The 17,748-nt window shown below is 42.3% G+C and overlaps 1 protein-coding gene across 4 annotated transcripts in view; it reads right to left on the reverse strand.

Moving 5' to 3' along the window:
- Window positions 1-2,676: 2,676 nt before the first annotated feature.
- Window positions 2,677-17,748, reverse strand: part of ZCWPW2 (zinc finger CW-type and PWWP domain containing 2) — a 115,268-nt gene continuing 100,196 nt past the window's right edge. For 3 of the 4 annotated variants that reach the window (XM_031469800.2, XM_064496812.1, XM_064496814.1), the window contains exons 6-9: window positions 13,166-13,224; window positions 12,195-12,262; window positions 6,390-6,511; window positions 2,678-3,301 (exon numbers count right to left, since the gene is read on the reverse strand). In XM_031469800.2, coding sequence (XP_031325660.1) covers window positions 3,140-3,301; window positions 6,390-6,511; window positions 12,195-12,262; window positions 13,166-13,224 — 411 coding nt within the window. In that variant the 3' untranslated portion in view covers window positions 2,678-3,139. Of the gene's footprint in view, window positions 3,302-6,389; window positions 6,512-12,194; window positions 12,263-13,165; window positions 13,225-17,748 lie in introns of all 4 variants that reach the window. The other variant, XM_064496813.1, reaches the window with a different exon arrangement.

Raw genomic sequence — 17,748 nt, forward strand, 5'->3', positions numbered from 1 at the left:
GAATGCAAATTCCTCTAGAAAGAACTAACCACTCACTTTTTCCACAAAGACTAGACTGATTTTCACAGTTCATTATAGTATCCGGGTCTGTCTGTGGATAGATTAACTGTCTGTGGCCCATTACACTCCACTGTAGAGCCAGTGAGGCCAAGGCTGTAACACCAGACTTTTGCAAGGACACAGGTCCATGTCCCTCTTCACCCCACGGGTAGCAAAAAGAGACGAATCCATTCAAAGTCCACAGTTTGTCCCCAATAAAGATGCAGCTAAGCCTCTTACCAGTGGAAATCCCTGTGCAAGTTCACCTCGCATAGGGTGGAAGGCCCAGGTCTTCCCAGAATTTAGGGCAACAGAGCTGGCTTTGGTGCCCAACTCTCCAGGGTCTGCAGATCTAACCTGGGACTCAGTTTCCAATAAATGCAGACCTTTATGGAGGCTGCAGAGTAGGACCCAGGTCCTTCCAAAGAGGATCAGTCAGCCACTCCTCAGACTGGACAAAGTTGGGGCTCTTTTTCCAAAACCCAAATGCTTGGGCAGAAGGCCCAGACATACTGCCTTATACCTCACATATCAAATATGGTTTAGCTCGTGTACTTAGAACTTAACTTTGGCCGGTAGGTAGATGCAATTTCCTTATGAAGTTTTCCTCTGGGCCCAGCAAGCAGCTCTAGCTATAAATGCAGGGTGTGGCCCCAGAAGTCAGCTAATCACACATAGTCCTTGGTCCCAGAGCTGCAGAAGCAGCTGCATGGCCTCTGGCTCTGCTGAAAGGCAGATGTAAGTCCCCTGGGGAGGGGTGGTATGGTCCTACCTTGCATACTTATCCACCTGTTAGGACTCTTACCTGAGCTCCGCGCAGATGACCACACCAAGTTCCCTTTCACAGCGACCTCCACTTCAGAGATGGAGAGAAGCGTAGGCGCAGAGAAGTTCAGCAACGCGTGCGGGTCCCCCGGCACCGGGGTCTGAAGGCAGGGTGTGCTCCCGCAGTCCCGCCTCTGCGCCGGCTCCAGGTTGGGGGCCGCCTCTGCACGCGGGATGTTCCCCTGTGCGGAGGGCCTGCCCGCCGGGAACCACTCTCAGCCCTGAGGACAGAGACGTTAGCTGATCGCACCTGCATCTTACCCGGGAATGCAAAAGCCTGTATCTTCGCACGGATGGGGGCTCCCCCGGCTTCTTCTTGGAAGGAGGCTGCAGTTTTGTCTGCAGAAAAGCCCATTCAAATGTCTGTTCTCAGAATCACTTTGAGCGGCTCAAGAACACAAAGACCTCAGTGGACACTGCAGACGCTGCAGAGGCGGATTCGGTCTGGCAAGTTCAGCCTCTCACCTATGGAATCTGACTTTGATGAGCACCAGCTGTTTGACCAAGAGGAACTAGCTGTGAGTGATTTAAGTGATCCACCAGATCAGAGTCTGTATCAAACACCTGAATGGTGGATGAAACGCTTTCAGATACGATTGGAGTCATTTTTATAGTTGGCTCAAAGAAGTAACACAGAATGGGATTACTTCTTGAGCTGTTGGGGAGGCTGTGAATATAGAATCATGCTGCCAAGGAGAAGTGGAACAGTTCTCCTAAAATGCTCTGGAGTAAATTCAGCTGGGAGAAAAAGAGGAAGTCAGCCTTCACTGTTTCCCAGCGCTTAGAATTTAAATATGTGTTGAGAGACTGACCCCAGTCGCTCTGGTTCTTGGACTGGTGCTGATATGCAGACTTGGTCAAAGCATGACTCGTTTAGACTCTTCCCTGAACTCACACCGTTTGGCCCAAACTTGGCTTATGTTTCTAATCTGCACGTGTGCCCACGTCAGTGAACAACGCTGGTAACACCAGGAACCTAGGGGCGTCTTGGACTCCCCACCTGTCCCACCCCACACCCGATCTCCAAGTCCTAATAATCCACTCGTGTTGATGGAGCCTGAACCTACCTGCTTCTCTCCATTGCGGCCCCACCATCACTCAGGCTCTCTGGATCTCACAACTGAATTACCGAAGGCGTCCCCCAGCTGGCGCCTTGACCCTGGGGACCCTCCCCGTCACCCACTCTCCACACACTGCTGCCGGTGAGCATCCTCAGATGTGAAGGGGACGTTCCCGTGGCCCCCCAGCCTGTCCCACCGGTCTCCTTACCCACTGAGGCTCCCTTCCCACCGTCACTCCGGCTCCTTCAACCAACACCCAGTCCTGGAGGCTTTCTTGCTTTCTCATCTCTACTCAAGCTTTGTTTTTTGTTTTTCTGTGCAGGGAATGCCCTTCCCCCACCTCTCCCCCCCCAGGAGGGCGACAGGTGCAGACAGAGCTGGAGCTAGAACGTGAGATGGGTGTGCAAACACACGTGCTGACGTGCACACGCGCTGGGGCCGTTACTGGGAACCCCCAACCTTCAGGGGAGATGAGGGAGTGGTACGGCACCGTGTACTTTTTTTTACTTTACTGTTCAGATTTTTCTATAGTGAAGATTGTGTAACTGTCTCTCTCTATTTTAAATTACATTTTCCCACCTTCACCTCCAGAGATTCTGATTCAGTGGGGAAGAGTCCAGGATTCTGATCTTCCAAAGACCCTCCACAGACTCTGCTCATCAGGCAGTTTGGGAACTGTGGCTGAAACAATTGTTTCCAACAGAATAAGGCAACTGACATTTTTGTTTTTAAGGAAATCCCCGATGCTATTATATAACCATTTAAAAAATTATTTCCTTTTATTTTTGCAGTAACTTAATTCTACTACAAATACACATTCTCTAAGGATATTAGATTTGAATTATCTGTAAGCATTATAATAGCATTAGCAGTCATTTTAACAGTTAGCCACATTTGAATAAAGGGTCTAAATAATCATTGTAAAGAATATATTTGTGTAGTAGGTTTCATAAATCATTTTAAATTAAGGCAAACAAGAAAAAACTACAAATACAATAACAGAGTTTCTTAAATTCTAAATTTAAAACACAAATACCATTTGATTGACTCAGAACAATGGATATTCTCAAAATATTAAGTAGAAAGCTATTAGAAATTACCAACTTTGGGATAATGGGTACCTATTTCACTAAACATTTTTTAAGTTTTGACTTTGGGAGAATATAAAGATGCGAATGGCTTTCTAATAAACTTTTGAAAGTATCTATAATGCGCTATAATTCGGACATCAAAGCATCTATTTCTTTAAACTTGTTAGTTATACTTTCAATGCATTCTCCAGCTTTCAGCTTTAGCCCATCAATCACGAGGTAGTCCTCTTCACAGTGGTCCTCAGGCGAGCTGGCCGCAGGAGCTTCAGGGCCGCATTTACAAGACTGTAAAAATAACCATACAACTCATTAGGACTAAATCAAATCTGCTTGAAGACCAGGCTTAATTATTTCACAAGTAAAACGCAAAGTAGTCCGTAACTCCTGCATCCACAGCAGGCACATGGTGTCCGTCACGCTGGTCAAACAGGGATCCCAGGTTGTACAGTAAGTGTGTTCATGTGAAAGTCACTTACTGAGTCACGTCTAAGTGAATAGATTCCCCAACATTACATGTTTTTAGTTTGATTTTATGCTTTGGAAAAATGTGGTCATTAGAATTAAAATTCTGGGAGTTTTCTCTATTTGTTTATTTAAAAGTGATTCTTATGAGGAGGGGATACAAGTTAGAGTTGTTTCAGGCACATTTTCTGAGATCACCTTGTAAGCATCTGTATTCCTGACAACTAGGGAGAGTGTGTACGCCAGCTTAGTGGGAAAGGACACGGGTAAAAGAACACAACACACTCATTTATGAGATTTATAACTTCAAGGTTCACTAAAAGTAGAACATAAGGGAAAAAATGTATGTAGCTTATACAAGTGCGTTCATGTATCAAAGATGTACCTTGTAATACAAATAATTATTCAGTAAATTCCGTCTTGTTTGTATATGGGTGACCTAATCTGTGAATTATTCAGGTGGATTTTACAATGATCTGAAATTAATTCCCTCCCATTTTTTTTCCCAAGTCAGGGCATGTCAACGAGCAGTAATATTAGCTAAGAACATAATTAAAAAGGTGAGTCCACTGAGGAAAATAATCTAAAGTATTTCAGTGACAAACTGAAACGAATGTTGATGATCCATGTGTGTCTGCCTTCTTCCCCGTTGCTACTCCCTGTTCTCTGGTCTCAGAGCTTGAGTGTAATCAGCTTGAAACCTCATACAGGAAATGAATGATGCAAACACCATCGAATTCACAACTCTGAAAAGAGCTCAAACAGTCTCTGCCCAGAGAACAAACATGCTCAGAACTTACAAATTACCAGGTGGCTCTTCTTGGTGTGTCAGCTTTACCCGAAGTGGAAGGGCCACTTTCTCCTAAAAACAAAACGCATCTTCCGTCTGAGGTGGGATTACCTTTGGAAGCCGCATTAATATTTCCTACCAACTTAGACAAAAAAGGAAAAAAAAAAAATAAATCCCTTAGGGGATCATTCTTTATTTTTAAACTGGAAATGGCTCCGGCTTTGACAGCTGGTTTCGCTGCTATTCTCCTCATTTCAAAGCGAATAAGGCCCCGAGTAACCGAACCTGCATGAGCACCACGCTCACTGAACTTGGTGGAGAACAGCCCACGAGCCAGTCAGCAGGCGGCACGCACCTGCCTGCCAGCAAGCTAAAGTGGTTAATTTTGTGTAATTCCTCAATGCCTTCTGAAAACCTAAAATATTACAGGCCTCTAAAACAAAAAGCCTGCTCCTGCCTGGCGATGTATTAAAACTAGGTATTTGACCTTTAGAAATAAAAATCCGAAGTAATTTTCCGTTCTATCAGGTTACCAGTTATAATGGCAAAATAGAAGCCAATTCTGGGGCTGTAAAAACTCCAGGCCATTTCTATAAAAATCAACCTGGCTGTGTTTTTGAAAAGACGAACTGCAAAGACTGGAAAAAACATTGTATAAAGCCATATGGTGCTCAAACAAACACACATTTGCTAGAAAAGAATAATTTGTAAATGAATTATACATATACAATATATACGTCACCAATCTATAGATCTTATTCTACAAAAGGTAAGATCTATGGAGAGAGAACAAGCTTTTTAAGAAAGGGAACTCTAACTGGGAAAACGGTGTCCACAGTCCATGGCCAATCAGGGACAAGCTCGTATCACTGATCAAGAGGATGATTCTGTTTTTCAACTCGGTGAGTGTTTTTAATGTTATTTTTATTTTCTCTTGACACTTCGATCTCAGCTGTAAATTCTGTATATTTTCTTGACTTCTAACTCAATAAAGGAGGTGTTTAAGAGTCACCTTTATTCTTGCTAAAGGTCTGAATGAACTCAGCCAAGGTGGGGAAACGATCTTGTCCTTCTATGAATCCACTGTTTTCTGCATCTCAGAACAGACTTGGGGCGGGTGGGTCCTCACAATGAGAATGTGGGGAAAGAGATGCAGCGAGGAACCCTTAGCCCTTCCTCTCTCCAGTGGCTGCCAGAGCCAACGCTCATCTGTAACAGTAGCCAATTTTGGGGTGCCAATTACTGTGCGAAGCGCTTTTCCTGGTTTGCCCCATTTAACCCTCAAACAATCCTCTGAGGCAAGTGGTAAGCAACTCTGCCAAAACACACCAGTCCTTGGTGGCAGGACCGGGACGGGGGCACAGGCACCGGGTTCCGGGCTCGCTGTGTATCTGAGCGAGTGAGCGAGAGAATGAACGAAGCCCTGAGGACCCACAGCTCCTCGCGGCCACTCGTCTTCCCCACTATTTAGGGAACAGCTGTACCACCCCTGGGGAGCATCTGCCTTGTGACTTGCTTTTCTCACACCTGCCACACTGCTGCTGTGTGTTAATGACCCGGGCTTGGCCCCTGATTTTATCTGCAGAGACACGGAGCTGATGGGCTGAGTGGTTTGTCAACCAACTTCAAATTTCTGTTGTCACATGGAAGTACTGGATGCTGTAAACACACACGGCCTTTCTCAGCTCAACATAGTTGCTCCCCCACCAAAAAGAAGACAATCTAGTTAAGGCTGGTGAAATATATCCAGGTGAGAACCTCCGCCTCCAGGGTGTTATTAAGGAGGTTTGCCCCCGTGGGGGTTGTCCCTGTGCAGGAACCAGACAGGGCAGATTTTCCAGACTGCTCTCGTCCTGACCGTCAAGACTGGAGCCCCTCAAACCACGAGCCCCTCCCTCTCCTCAAACACATTTTTCTTTTCAAAGACGTTCATGAACCATGTATTCTGATTTCTCAACAGGCTGCTTAGTTTATTATCTAGCTCGTGATAATCAAGGGCTCACATTTCAGAACTGAAAAAAAAAAAATTGCCATACAATTAAAATGAACATCCAGGAGCAACTTCTGCCACTTACGGAACCTGAAGCTGCCGTTCGGCCTGATAATAACCACGAAGCCTACCTTTCCTGCTGCCTCCGTCTCCCCCTGCTCCTCTTCGGCCCCCTCAGGCGCTGCCGTGGGCTCCAGGGCTTGCTGGAGCATTTGCTCCAGCTCTTTCAGTAAAATCTCGGTCTCAGAGACAACTAAAGAGACATCAGTAATTAGACAGTCAAAATGCTACATCTTAATTAACGCCATCCCGTTCATAATCTCAACCACCCCCAAGGAGGACGCTCTCTACATGTTAGGAGATAGAAAATAAATATTTCGTCTAATTTTCATGTCTGGACTTGGCTTGATGCAAAATCATTACGGGTTTCCAGGTCAATCTTTTTACAAGTACCCCCTGAAAACTGTAGGTGACGTTCTTGCTATGTGAGGACCACAAAGTAGCCCTGAAGTATCAAAAGCTCACCAGAAGTTGGTATTTTTTTAATCAGGAGCCAAGGGCACCAAATGAAATTGTTATTTACAGACCAGAGGTCAGCAACTCTTTTCTGTGAAGGGCCAGAGAGTAGATATTTCAAGCTTTGTGGGCTGGATGGTCTCTGTCACACCTCAATTCTCCTGCTACAGTGCAAACCATAAGCATCGGTATAAACCAGATGAGAGTGGCTGTGTTCCAAAAAAACTTTATTTACAAGAACTGGCAGCCACTGGTGGACTCGGGGCCACAATTTGCTAGTCCCTGCAATAAACTGTTCAAACTGCTATTTAAAAGGGGAGGCCTTGTAATTACGTGGCTAGGCTACACACAGGCTAGGCTATTCCTAATCAAAATATCAGTGCATCTTAAAGATCTGATCTGATTTAAAAAAAAAAAAAACCCACACATAAAAGTTGTGGGTTTTTTTTTTTTTTGCTATAGTGACATAAATATGTGAGTAGGCAAAAAATCTGATACTTCACTGAACGTGCTGAGATAAAACAGTATTCCCTACCAAATTAACGCCTATAAACGTCCAGTGTAACTCTACAGAGGCGATTACTGATTAACAATTTGCAACTGATTCCCGATTTAATTCCCGATTTAAATAAAGCGAACATTTTCATTTCAGACAGAGTCTTGCGGAAGCGAAGACCAGGGGAAGGAGGCCAGCGTGGCCTGCCCCGACACCGCAGACAGATGGAGCACCTGACAAGTCTTCCAAGACAGCAAGAGGCAAGGCCACGCGCACACACCCCATCACCTTCCACTCCGGTTGTTCCCATCTGACACACAAATCCTTTTATCCACTGTTCACTGGCAGGTCACCAAAAATCCCACTAGGCAGAGCAGCTGAAAGTTCAGGGGACCCAAGCTGGACGCACCCTTCAGTGGTAAAATATTATCAATGGATATGGAAGCAAGATGTTCCCAGCAATAACATTAATTTTAATTTAATTGTGCATGTGATATACACATCCATTTGTGTGTGTGTGTTGTGTTTACACTCACAGGTATCCTGTAAACCAAGCACGTTTTAAGGTAAAAAACAGAGATTATTAATGTGAAAAGTTCCAGTTCAAAAGAATCCATATTTTATCACCATCTCCTTTTATGCGATCCACACATATTTACTGAGTGCCTTCTAAGGCCGGGGACTTGGCAGGAGTCACAGACCAGCGAGTTTCCTGGCGTCATCCCTACCCAGCCCACCTCAGGCTTTCTCTATGGAAAACTTCCAGAACGGTTTGAAAGCAGCTTCCTGATAAGCCACTCCGCACCTTGGGATCAGCTTCTATGTTTGAAAACAAAACAAACCGACAGAAACTGTAGCTCACATGTTAGCTGTCTCCACGCGGATCTGTGTTCTGTGGGAATCGCTAAGCCTAAGAATACAGCCTATACACTGTTACACTGGAGAACACGGTACTCAAAGTTTGAGAGGTGTCAGAATCACCTGGACAGTCTATGAGGAAACTCCAGTGCGACCCCATCTACTGAACAAGGCTTTTCGACAGGAACACACGTTTTTATTGCAGCAGTTTTGCTAATGAGATTAACCTCTCTTCAGGACGGACTTCTTGCTTAGGGACCTGTTACCTCATGACACCTACGTGTGGTTCTCTTCACCCCGATTCCCCAGTCCCACTCATTCCTGCTTCTCATTCTGAGTCTATGGAAATTGACGCTGACACTTAATGCACTGTTGAGACGATGAATTTTGAGCTGTGCTGTAAAGGAAAAATGGCACACAAACATCTTTATATTTCTAAGGCTCGACTAAAATACAACCAATTTATGATAACGCAGGTCACTGCTGAATGCTTTTGTGGGCTCTCTGTTTTCAAGTGATCTGGAAAAATATCTCCGCTGCCTTTTGATCCGAGGGTAGACAAAGTAATGGATGACTTCATAAATCAACAGGGGTTCATGACACCAACTTGACTGATGTCAAATTCTCCTTCCACAGCAACAGGAGGCTTGCTATTCTCAACAGGTATTTCTATTCTGCGAACTGATGGAGTCCAAAAATAATTCTCAGAAATAGCGGTTACTGTAATCTACAAACTGGGTTAGCAAAATTGGTCAATGAGGTCCTCCGAGGATGGAGACAGGATGAACGCCTGTGCTTACTGCCTGGCCAATCTTCATCTATCAACCCTGATTATCCTGTGCTTTTCCTGACTTGCTTCAATTTGTTGTTGAGAGTCAAGTGGTGCATGATAGCTGTTCTATCACAGAAAAGTTCAAAAAAAAAAAAAGGAGGAAAAAAAAGGATCCCATACTGAAGTCTGTATTTGGCTTTTAAAAATGAATTTTTGTAAAATAAATCAGTGTTGTTTTTCCGTTCCTGACAAGAAATAACTTATTGTTTGTCTCAATAAATTGGTCACTATTTTAAAAGCCTTCAGATTTATATTTACGAAGTTTGGGTTAATCTCTATTTCTCTATTCAGTGTTTAAAGAAGCTGTTTCCTCCCTCATACAAAGGGGCCACTGGTTGGGTTACTTCTCGCCCGGCACTGAAAACATCATCTTAAATACATTTTCAGGGCTATTTCAATGTTGAAATTTTGAAGCCATTCTTACAGAGAAGGGGGGTGAAGAGGAGGCAAAAGCATTGGTTTGGTTTGGTTTTCAATAAACGACAAACCCTCCCTCCTCTGAGAGTTCAAGATTCAGATGCAGAGATGAGTGAAATCCAGGCTGACGTGGAGTGAAAAAGTCACCGTCCTGAGACACCAGCAGAAACAGGAGGCACCGTGCTGTTTGGAAAGGGGCGTGCCGGCCACCACCCCGCACCTTCAGCCTGCAGGTTGAAGGTAACTCCCAACCAAGAGCAGGCAGGGGCAAGGTTTGTCTTGAAGAGCAAGACAGTACCTTTCTCCCCATCACCGCCCAGCCCCAGGCCTCCAGGCCTTCCTGCCCTGGCCAGGCTCAGCCCACGGTCCAGACCTTTCCTGTGCTAACCATTCTCTGCCGCGCCTACCGGCCTCAGGTGGCTGATGATCACACCCTGGGCTAACTTATTAATGAATAGTAATAGATTATTAGTTAATCCAGGGTAATCCGTCAATCTTTTCTTTATTAAAACTTTGACAGACTGTCTACTCCCCCAAAAGAAATGAGGTGATGACCAACAGAAAACAGTGATACAACGAAACAGATGACAAAAACTCGAAGACTAAAAACAAAAGGAATCAAAATCGATTGATTAAGGGGGATACAAAGGGCGATAATGATGTTTAAAAGATGCTTAGACCAACTACCACTGCGGTACAGGATAACCATACATTTAGCTTTAAGCTTCTGGTGCTCCAAGCAAGGAAGCAACTGTGAGCTTTGAGGAATTTTAAGAAGCTATGGGACCTTAGAAAAGTCATATAACCTAAGTGCTTCAGTTTCTCCACTGATAGAACAGGCGGTGTCAGAATTCCTATCTTACCTGTCTCAGAGAGATCTTGTGAGGGTTAAATCAATCAGTAAACATGAAATGTTTAGAAGAGTGAGGACACACAGTAACCGTTACAGGTGTTGATTATCATCGCTATTATTGTATTATTATTTCATCATCATAGGTGAATTTTTTTGTCCCTGAACACTGGAAAAAAAAATTAGTTACAGGGATGACACAAATACAAGATATTCCTGGCAGTGATTTTCCAAACAACCCAGACATGCTCCACAAATAATTATTTCTTAGATTAAATCTTTATAGAGCCATGAACATAGCGTTTACATTATTTAATGACTTCTCCACTTTTTCTATTATTTTCCAGAGACAGTGCTCTCTTTGTTGGATAAGAGGGCTTCCTCTGCCTTTCTTTACGGCAGACGAAGAAACTGATCCTTGGAGAGGTGAAGTAGCTGCACTTAATTAACTCCCCCCGGATCTCTAACCAAAGGGGAGAGAAGTGATCGTGGAGCATAAAACCCGTACAGGCGCATCAGGGCTGGGGCAGCAGACTGATGGGGCCTTCAAGACCTGGGGGTGTGAGGAAAGAGGGTCCAAAAAGTGGGACGGAGTCTCAAGAATAAAACGGTATAGGAAATAGGACTGGCCCTAATTAGGCTAAGAAGAAACGAGACATATCAGAGGCTTGGACCAAGAGATCCACAGGAAAATGGGTAGGAGGTAAAAAGTCTGAAGAGGGCTAAATTACTGGGAAAGAACCCCTCTTTCAGGAAGTCAGTCAGGAAGCGGCTCTTACAAAGAACAGAGAAGACTGGATGTTTCTGCTCCATAGTTCGCATGGGACTGGAGGAGTAAAATCCAGATCAGGCTAACTCCTCTCACAATGAGCCCTTGAGGCTTTCAGAGCCACACAGAGCATGAGACTACTGAAAGGGCTTCCTGTTACGTAGGGAACCGCTGAGATGCGGTCACACAGTGACACGAAAGTGTCACTGCCGGCCCTGGACTCCCGGCGGCAGTGGGTTTCCTCTGTGGGGTCCTGTGCCAGCTGAAGGGGAGAAGGGCCCAGCTGTGGGGTCAGAGTCTCCCAGTGGGAGCTCGGTTTAGGGATAGAATGATGTTTGCGTTTCCATAGGAATATCTGGACTGATCACTTGAGGCAAAGGGAAAAAACAGCCAAGGGGGAAACAAAAAGGAACCTTATTAGCTGGAAGGCGGCAGCAGAATTAAGTTGAAGAAGAGACAGGAGCAATGGAATTCTGTTGTGCTTTAGGAGAGGAACAGAAGAAATTTCTTTTATAAAATAACTACTCTGCCCTTCGTTGGCCTGATCCTTTCTTGTGCTGAGACTTTACGAATGGCTTGTTTAGCCAGTTGAAATGAGTGTGTAGGATGTGGTAGGGGGGCTCCATGGGGAGAGAGTTTGGCTCAGATCACTTCTCTGGGTTTAATCAACTTTGAAACGTCTTTGCAGGGCTGCCAAAGCTCCACCTTGCAAGCAAGCAGGTGCCGGCTTTTCAGGACGAAGGGAAATGCAGAAAGTGGAAAGCACTTCTGAAAGCAAAGGCTTCCTCCCTGCTTTCTCCCCACTGTGGTCTGACGCCCACGGTGGGCAATCAATTCAGCCAGAAGCCCCGGCAGGTGCTTTTCTTCCTTCTGTCCCTGGGGCAGCCCCCAGACCCTGGTACCCTGGACAGAGAAGTCTGGATTGACGTGCACTGATGCTGGTGCCTCCCCAACAAATGCTGGTGCTTTATTAAAAAAAAAAAAATTAAATACATGACAAAGCCAGAGAAAATTTCATTCATTCGAGGGAATAGAAACCGAAAGACATTGAAAAGCCTTAGTATGTAAATCCGTCCTAAAAATGTCTCACTAATGTTTCTCCTACACGTACACTTTTTTTTCCTTCAAAGGACGACAACTACATTTGGTGGAATTAAACAGAGGTAAAAGAACTAAGAGCGGGCCAGCTTTCACATACCCAGGTTTTCCTTTGATAACGCATCATCTGAACAAACATTTTCGAAAGAGGATTCTAAAACAGCTAGCCTAGAAAAAGAATTGGACAGATTTAGTTCCAAAAGATCAATTGTGTATATTTAAATGACTAGTCACGCATATTCATTGCTAACTGTAAATTATAAACATCTATTTCTTATCTTGAGGTACTTTGGCTTGGTGGTTTTACACAGTATGTGAGGCAGTGAAAAAACCAAAGGGGAAAAATATTGATTCAATAATAATATTGAGCTCTCACCAGGGGAAAAGGCCTAACAATCTGCTCAGCACCTTACACAGCCTTTTTCATGTAATTCTTCCTCCAGAAACCTACTAAGTGACTGTTACTCTTATTGTATAAAGAAACTGAAGCTCTGAGAAATTGAGAAATCTGATAATGTAGGAAAATGGTTGAACATGACAGAACTAAATTCTGTCCGACTGCAAAACCCACGTTTCTTCCACTACACTCTGTTGATGACTTAGAGTCAGAGAACGTTTGTTCAAATGCGTTTTCTCTAAACGTAAGAGCTTGAGAAAGCCACTTAACTTCTCTAAGCCATGAGTTCTTCTTCTTTTAAATGGAGTTAATTACGAGACACCTCCTACCTATCTGATGTGGTTACTGTGGTGTAACACAGCACTGATGACCGTTCATTAAAAAAAAAAAAAACAACTCTATGGCTGGTTCAATGATAAACATGAAAACTTGTCATCAGTGGATTGTTATAAAGGCTTGTTTCTGGTTTGCATTATCTAGTTTTAAACGAAAAACCTGCTTGTCATCTGGCTGCTCTCCCAGACCACTACTTATCATTTTGTTCTTTTAGAAAATTTAGAACACATTTCCCTAGAGAAACAGAGTTAAGAACCAGGGGGAAATATCATAAAAATTAAACCCAACATATATATTTCAATTTTATACATAGTGTTTAATTTAAAAAAAAATCAGACCTTTTCCTTTTTCTAAATTTGGGCTTTTTCTTTTCAGTCTTATTTTTGGAAACTTGCATCTGTAAAATAAAAAGAAAAAGATGAGTTAGTTTATGTGGGATACGATGAGCTCAGTATAATAATGGATTCGATATGGTCCAAGTAATTTGGCCCAGAAGAAAAACTCTGGCCCACAGCCCCAAACAACACCTGTAACTCTAATTCACTACTTCATAATCACTGCAATTGCGCTGATTTGCTTAGCTCCAGGAATGGTCGACTGATCCAAAATGAGTGCCTACCCCCTGTATCCACTCTTCCTTCCTCACCTTCAAAACCACATGAAAATACTAAGTAAAACAACTTTAAAATTTTAATACATATATGATCTTTAAAGAAAGAAAAAGAAATATTCAGATGCCAGAAACATGTGCAATGCAAAGCTGTATCAGTGGGAAATGACATGGTGAAGACCCCCAGGGAATGTGAACCAGGAAAGGGCCAAAAGGGCTTGAGACTGAAGTTTTAATCTCTAAACAAAGACAAGATGAAGTATGTCAAGGAGCTGGAACCCTCATACATTCCTGGCTGGACTGGGAAATGGTGGAGCCACTTTGGAATACAGTTTGACAGTTCCTCAAAATGTTAAACGTAGAGTTACCCTCTGGTCCAGCAATTCTACTCCTAGGTATATGCCCAAGAGAAATGAAAACACATGTCCACATAAGAAATTATGTTTCATCAAAATGATAAAACTATAAATACACATAACAGCATTATTCATAACTGCCAAAAAGTAGAAACAACCCAGATGTTCATCAATGGACAGATATTGTGGTATATCCATACAATGGAATATTATTCAGCCTTCAAAAATAATGAACTGTTGACACATACTACAACATGGATGAATCTTGAAACCATTATGCTAAGTGAAAAGTAAAAACAAAAGTCAGACACAGAAGGACACATGTTGTATGAGTCCATTTATCTGAAATGTCCAGAAAAGGCAAATCCACAGAGACAGAAGTGGATTAGTGATTACCAGGGTCCATGGGGAGGTAGAAATGTGCAGTGATTCCTAATGAATGTTAGGTTTCCTTTTGGGATCATGAAAAAATGTTCTGAAATTAGATAGTGGTATTGGTTGCATAACTATGAATTTACTAAAAACCACTTAACTGTGCATATTAAAAAGAGTGAATAAATTGTATCTCAGTGAAGGTCAGAAATTTTTAAAAAATGCAATGACATGGAAAAATTGAAAGTAATGAAATAGATACAATGTATCAATGATTATTAACAAAAGGAAACTGATGTAGTGATTTTAATGTTAGAAAAGAACAGATGTTAAGGAAAAAAAAAAGCATAATCAGAGATAAAAAGAGTTATTATTTAATGCTAAGAGAAACCATCTACCCCAAAAGTATAACAGTCCTGAACCTGTATACACCTAAAATGTTAGCCTTAAAATATACACAGAGAAACAGACAACTACAAGTAGAAACTGATGAATTTACAGTTAAAATGGGCTATTTTCATTTACTTCTCATAAGAAATTATATCTTAATAATAACTCAAGGAAAATTTATATGAAGCATTCAGGGAATTCATGTTATTATGATGCTAGAGACTAAGTGGTCTTTTTGTGATCTTCAACCTCAAAGTAATATTCAAATATTTTTTCCAGGACTGTTTTACATACACACAAGGTAAAAAAAGCATATAGAAATATTATTGTCTAAATCATTGATCTACATCTCCAAAGACAATGTAAAGCTATCATTTTTATCTTGTTTGTTCGGGGTTTTTTTTTGGAGGGGGAGATAATTAGGTTTATTATTTACTTATTTAATTTTAATGGAAGTACTGGGGATTGAACCCAGGACCTCGTGCATGCTAAGCATGTGCTCTACCACTGAGCTATACCCTCCCCTCTATTATTTCTGTCTTGAAATTAAGGATCAGCTTAAATTATAAGCATATTTGAGTATGAGGTGAGAGGATTGCTACAAAGGAAAATAAAATTAAGGTAACAAAGTGCAAAGTGCTTTATAGGTTTTTAATAGAAAGAAATACTGTTAGACAATGACCAAAAGTCAAGTAGAGTTGTGTTGGTGACAAGGAATTCCTCTTCTACTTTGTTAAATACTCCACAGCAGCCAAAACGAACATGTCAGTACTTGCCAAATGGTCTAATATATATTTTCTGACTAAATGACCATTTTGCATTTCAGGGTCTTCTTTTGTTAAACAATGCTAAAAAATAACTACCTCAAGGTATCTGTGGGAAAATTAAATTAAATAACATGCCAGTTAGTTGATGTTCAATCACTGCTTACCACCAGGCCACCAGGTCAGTGCCGGAACTCTGTCCTTCATCCTTAGATCACATGACCGAGGGAACTTGGCACTTTGATATGGCTGGACTCTGCTAGCCTATTAGTTCCCCAAGGCTGCCATAACAAATTACCACAAACTTGGTAAAGCATCAGAAAATTTTCCTCTTCCAGTTCTCTAGGATAGATGTCTGTCTCTTATAAGAACACCTGTCATTGGATTGATGGCCCACGCAATCCAGGATGATCACATCTGAGTCTTTACCTCAGTTACACCTGCAAAGATCCTTATTTCAAATAAGGCCACATTCTGAGGTCCCTGATGGACATATCTTTTGGAGGCTACTAGTCAACCCACCACATCAGACACTAAAGATTACCTTATCCACTCCATCCTTTCTACTTTGCTTCCTGGGTGGCACAGCTGACTCTCCCATGGTGTCTAGTCCAACGTAAGAGCCACAACGTGACCGACTCAGCACATCTGGCAGCTTGTTAGGAATACAAATACTCATGGCTGCTCCAGCCCTACTGAAGCAGAAACTCTGGCGTGGGGCCCAGGGATCTGTGTTTAACTAAGCTCTTTGGGTGATTCTTCTGCAAACTAAAGTTTTCCAGGCACCAGTCTAGTCCACACCCATTCACACATATTTACTGCTATAGAAGTATCAAGTCTTTTAAAGGAAACAAAGCAAGTATTCATTCTTTTCTTGTTGGATGTAAAAAACAAAGAGTCATATGTATAGAGAGCACGACAATCATTGAAAAATATATATATTTAATGATTATTACGATTGCAAATGATAGAACTGCCTTTCATTGCAAAGAACCGAAAATCTGTAAGAACTGTGTTTACATTCGATTTATAAAATCTGCATAATGCATAAACTGACTTGACACTACACATTTCCTTAAGTCACTATTCATCTACATTAAAATCTTTTTACTTTCAGGCAAGAACAAGTTTGTTAGCTAACGCTGTGTTAAATCTGAGGGCGTAAAATTTTCATTCAGTATTTTATGCTCATAGAAGATATAAATATGTTTTGTAATCTTGTGAGAATAACTGTCAGTTAATAATAATCTTAACTAAAGAGCTGCCTACTTTGACGGAAAAGGGAATATGTACCTCGAATAATGTACACAAACTCCTTGTCAAAAGTCATCACACAGAAAGGAAAGCCAATATTCTCATTTTCCTTTCGTAAATCTGCTGGGAAAATATGCTTGCAATAGGATGAAAACTGGTTTCAGGCAACATTGTAAATGATGGTTATTACTTAATCTGAGGATCTGGAGAGTACAAATGACACAGTTAAGTCTTCGAGCCCGGATAATGTTTATTTTTAACACTTTATTGAAAAAGGGGGGAAGGTTGAAATGATCACTGTCTAGCCCTACTTTAAACATGATTTCAACAGATCATCTACAAATCTGGACTTTCTTACATAACCGTCCGTCAGTGACCAGTGCTCCAGTGTGCTCCATCTTCAGTAGAGGCCAGTATTGCTGTGAGATTTGAACAGTGTCAGAGATCAGTCTGTGGCAATGTGACCTGTAAATATCTTGCTGTCCCCTGCACTATCTCTTCCGCCATCTGTGAGTTCACACTAAAGCACCATGTGGATTTCTCAGCTTTGAGGGGCTTACCAGAGAAAACAGTGGAGTGTGTGTTCAAGGAGTGAGCTAAGACACAGGAGAAAATAGAAAAATAGAAATTGGCCACTTGGCCACCTTAAACAGAAGGCATGAAAAGGCCAGCTATTACCACCTTCCACTCCGGGCTGAGGACGGAAGGGACAGGACACCTCAAGAAACACTGTGATTATACACTTCACTGATCATTTTTAAAGCCTTGGACTTGATTGTTTTTAAAATAGCCTTTGGCTATCTATCTGTACCAGTGATAGTACACAGAGATAGCACAGGCTGTACTCACACCGATGGAGAGCTTCAGAATACTTGGGACTAACAGAAACAGGGTGTCCCGAGAGGAAAGGTCCCAGGGAAAAGCAGAATTGATGCCAGCTATTCATCTGACTGAATGGAGCCAGTAAATTAGATTATTTGACCTGTAACTGGACACTGTCTAAACACTCAAGTCTGCTGGAAACAATTCCTATTTGTGTATGGCTTTTCCTAAAGTCACTGGATATTTCAGCAAGAGGAAGGTTAGGAAAAGATAAGGTTTCCAGGGAAGATTTTTTTAGGATTGACATATTTCAATTAAATTTAAAAAGCTGATGCACAGAGAACCTTTGATGA

Source organism: Camelus dromedarius, chromosome 17 (genome assembly GCF_036321535.1).
Source record: "Camelus dromedarius isolate mCamDro1 chromosome 17, mCamDro1.pat, whole genome shotgun sequence".
Classification (NCBI taxonomy): domain Eukaryota; kingdom Metazoa; phylum Chordata; class Mammalia; order Artiodactyla; family Camelidae; genus Camelus; species Camelus dromedarius.